The sequence below is a fragment of the Pterocles gutturalis genome, unplaced genomic scaffold, assembly GCF_000699245.1.
Source record: "Pterocles gutturalis isolate BGI_N339 unplaced genomic scaffold, ASM69924v1 scaffold32080, whole genome shotgun sequence".
NCBI lineage: Eukaryota > Metazoa > Chordata > Aves > Pterocliformes > Pteroclidae > Pterocles > Pterocles gutturalis.
In genome coordinates, this window is record NW_010141854.1 from 5,498 (window position 1) to 8,144 (window position 2,647).

Here is a 2,647-nt window from a genome sequence, read left to right on the forward strand (position 1 = left end):
CTTTCCGCGTAGACTCGCCCACGTCAAGGAGGGATAATTGCTATGATGCTTCATTCCCCCGGCGCTCGCGGGTACCGTCGTTGTTTGTGTCACTGCTGTTTAGGTGTCATCACAAGTCAGACCTGATGATTCAGGAAGTACCATTTTTGATGTAGTTTTGAAACACGCTTCTGTTAACCAAAATATAGCACTCGCCAGGTCACAAGGAGGAAGAATAAACAGCCCTTCTCCGCCGGCAACATCCAGGAGGAACGGTATAAATAGAGGACGGTGGGGACAGAGAGATCACAATCGGATCCCGCAGCCATCTGTGCAGCTTGCCTTGGGCTCCCAGTTGGATCCTCGTGCTCCCAGTATGAGCTGCGCTGTCAGGCAGGTCGTCACTGCCTGCTCCCAGGGCAGAGGCAGCGTGGGCAGCTCCGCGGCTGGTAGTGGAAGACACATCTCGTCCGCCTCCTCGGGAAGACACGCTGCCTATGACTTGGGTGGCGTGGTCGGCAACTTCTCTGGTGGCAGTTTAAGCGAGGGATTGCTGGGGAAGCAGCTAAGCGCTGGCAGTGCTGCCGGTGGGAGCTTCGGAGCGACCCAGAGGGCTTGTTCCACCCTCGGATTCAGCGGCGGAGGCATCTGTGCCCGCGGCGTCGGTGGTTTCACCAGGGCCAGCGCTGGCTGCGGGGATGGGATCTTGTTTGCCAACAACGAGAAGGCGACGATGCAGAACCTCAACGACCGCTTGGCCTCCTACCTGGACAAGGTGCGTCTCCTGGAGGGGGACAACGCCGAGCTGGAGTGCAAGATCCGGGAGTGGTACGCCAAGGTGGGGCCCAGCTGCGAGCCGCGGGACTACAGCTGCTTTCATAAGGAAATCGAAGACCTTCAGAACCAGGTAAATCACTGTTTTGCAGGAAAATTCTAGTGTTTCTTTGGGCTTTGCTTGCACATGTGGACAGACCACTGCCACACGGCAGAGGCAGGAGCTACGTCTCTGGAGCTGCCCACGAAGCAATGGTTGAGATGAACCGGATGGTTTGGGGGAGGAGGACGCTGCCTTTGCAGAGAACTGGCGGGTCAGCACAGCCTGCTCCGCCGAGCTGGCACGCAGGTTTCCCCGCTGTAATGCCACCTGACTAATGATCCCAAAGTATGGAGCCTTTATCAAACAAGGGGGTTGCATTACCCCAGGTGGACATTTCCTCCAGGGCCTTCTGTAGCCAGAGGAAGCCACCAGCCCGAATCTCTCTCCCCCGATTTTCTTTTCCAGATCCTGTGTGCAGCCATGGAGACAAACAAAATCCTGCGGAACATCGACAACAGCAGGATGACTGCTGACGACTTCAGAGTGAAGTGAGTGCGGTCCGGTGCTGGACCAAGGGGCTCCCACTCCCCGAGGAGGGGTGGGGGAGCGGTGGTGGTGGGGAAATGCTAACCCTCCGCTTGTCGCGCTGCCGATCCCTGGGCCCGCTGACAACCCGCGCTGCATTGCACGCCTTGGTCCTAAATTTCCTCCCCACCAACTCAAGGGCTTGCCGTGGGTTCTGACACGCCGACCTTTCTTTGTTGCCGGTGGCTCAAGGTACGAGACGGAGTGTGGTCTGCGGCAGAACGTGGATGCAGACATCTGCAACTTACGGCCCGTGCTGGACCAGCTGGCCAGCTGCAAGACCGACCTGCAGCTGCAGTGCGAGGCTCTGACCGAGGAGATGTGCTGCCTCAAGACCAACCACGAGGAGGTGAGACTGCCCCTTACTCTTAGGGAAATGAGAAGAAAGAAGAAGGAAAGCCCCCACCCCCAGGTGTGAATGTTACCGACACGGCGCCCGTGTTCTCTGCAGGAGATGAACTGTCTGAGGAAACAGGCGACGGGAGACGTGAGCGTGGAGGTCAACGCCTGCCCGGGGCCGGACCTGCGGAAGATCCTGGAGGATCTGAGGTGCCAGTACGAAACCCTGATGGAGCGCAACCGCAAAGAGACCGAGCAGTGGTACGCCTGCAAGGTACTATAGAGGTGCAGAGCCGTACCTGCTGTGCCTGTGGGGGAAAGGGAAAAGGAGGGATTACGAACCCCTGGAGTTGGCTCAATATCGGCAATTCCGCCATGGATGCGCTCAGCTCAGAAATTCAGTATTCCTCTGTTCTCAGCGTGGTGTTACAGGGTCACAAGGGAGTAAATGGGGGGATGATTGGGAAATACCCGTGTGTCCTGCCGGGCGGGCACAGCGCGGTGCGGCCCCCACCGCAGGGAGACGCTGCGGGGGGTGACGCCAGGGCGGCTCTGCTCTCCCTTTGCAGGTGGAGGAGGTGAATCTGGAGGTCATCACAAGCAGCCAGGAGATCGAGTCAAGCAACAAGCAGGTCACCGAGCTGAGACGTCAGCTGCAGGCCTTGGAAATCAACGTGCAAGCCCAGCTCACCATGGTAGGCGATGCCGCTATGGCTCCCAGCCTCCCCCCTCTCCCTAGACCGCCGCAGGACCGGCGTCACGCCTCTGACCAGAGGGGCTGAGGTCGCAGCGTGCCCAGGTACCGGTGTGCTGTTTCCATTCTCAGAAAGAAAACCTGGAATCCTCTTTGGGGGAAACCGAATGTCGCTACAACAAATACCTGGCTGAGCTCCAGAGTCAGATCTCCTGCGTGGAGCAGCGGCTGGG

The 2,647-nt window shown here is 58.7% G+C and overlaps 1 protein-coding gene across 1 annotated transcript in view; it reads left to right on the top strand.

Moving 5' to 3' along the window:
- The first annotated feature begins 673 nt into the window (after positions 1 to 673).
- LOC104469606 (keratin, type I cytoskeletal 42-like) overlaps positions 674 to 2,647 on the top strand; it is a 2,130-nt gene continuing 156 nt past the window's right edge. Inside the window, 6 exon segments of the mRNA XM_010084178.1 lie at positions 674 to 886; positions 1,262 to 1,344; positions 1,574 to 1,730; positions 1,833 to 1,994; positions 2,290 to 2,415; positions 2,547 to 2,646. Of these exon segments, the coding sequence (XP_010082480.1) occupies positions 713 to 886; positions 1,262 to 1,344; positions 1,574 to 1,730; positions 1,833 to 1,994; positions 2,290 to 2,415; positions 2,547 to 2,646 (802 nt within the window). The 5' untranslated portion in view covers positions 674 to 712.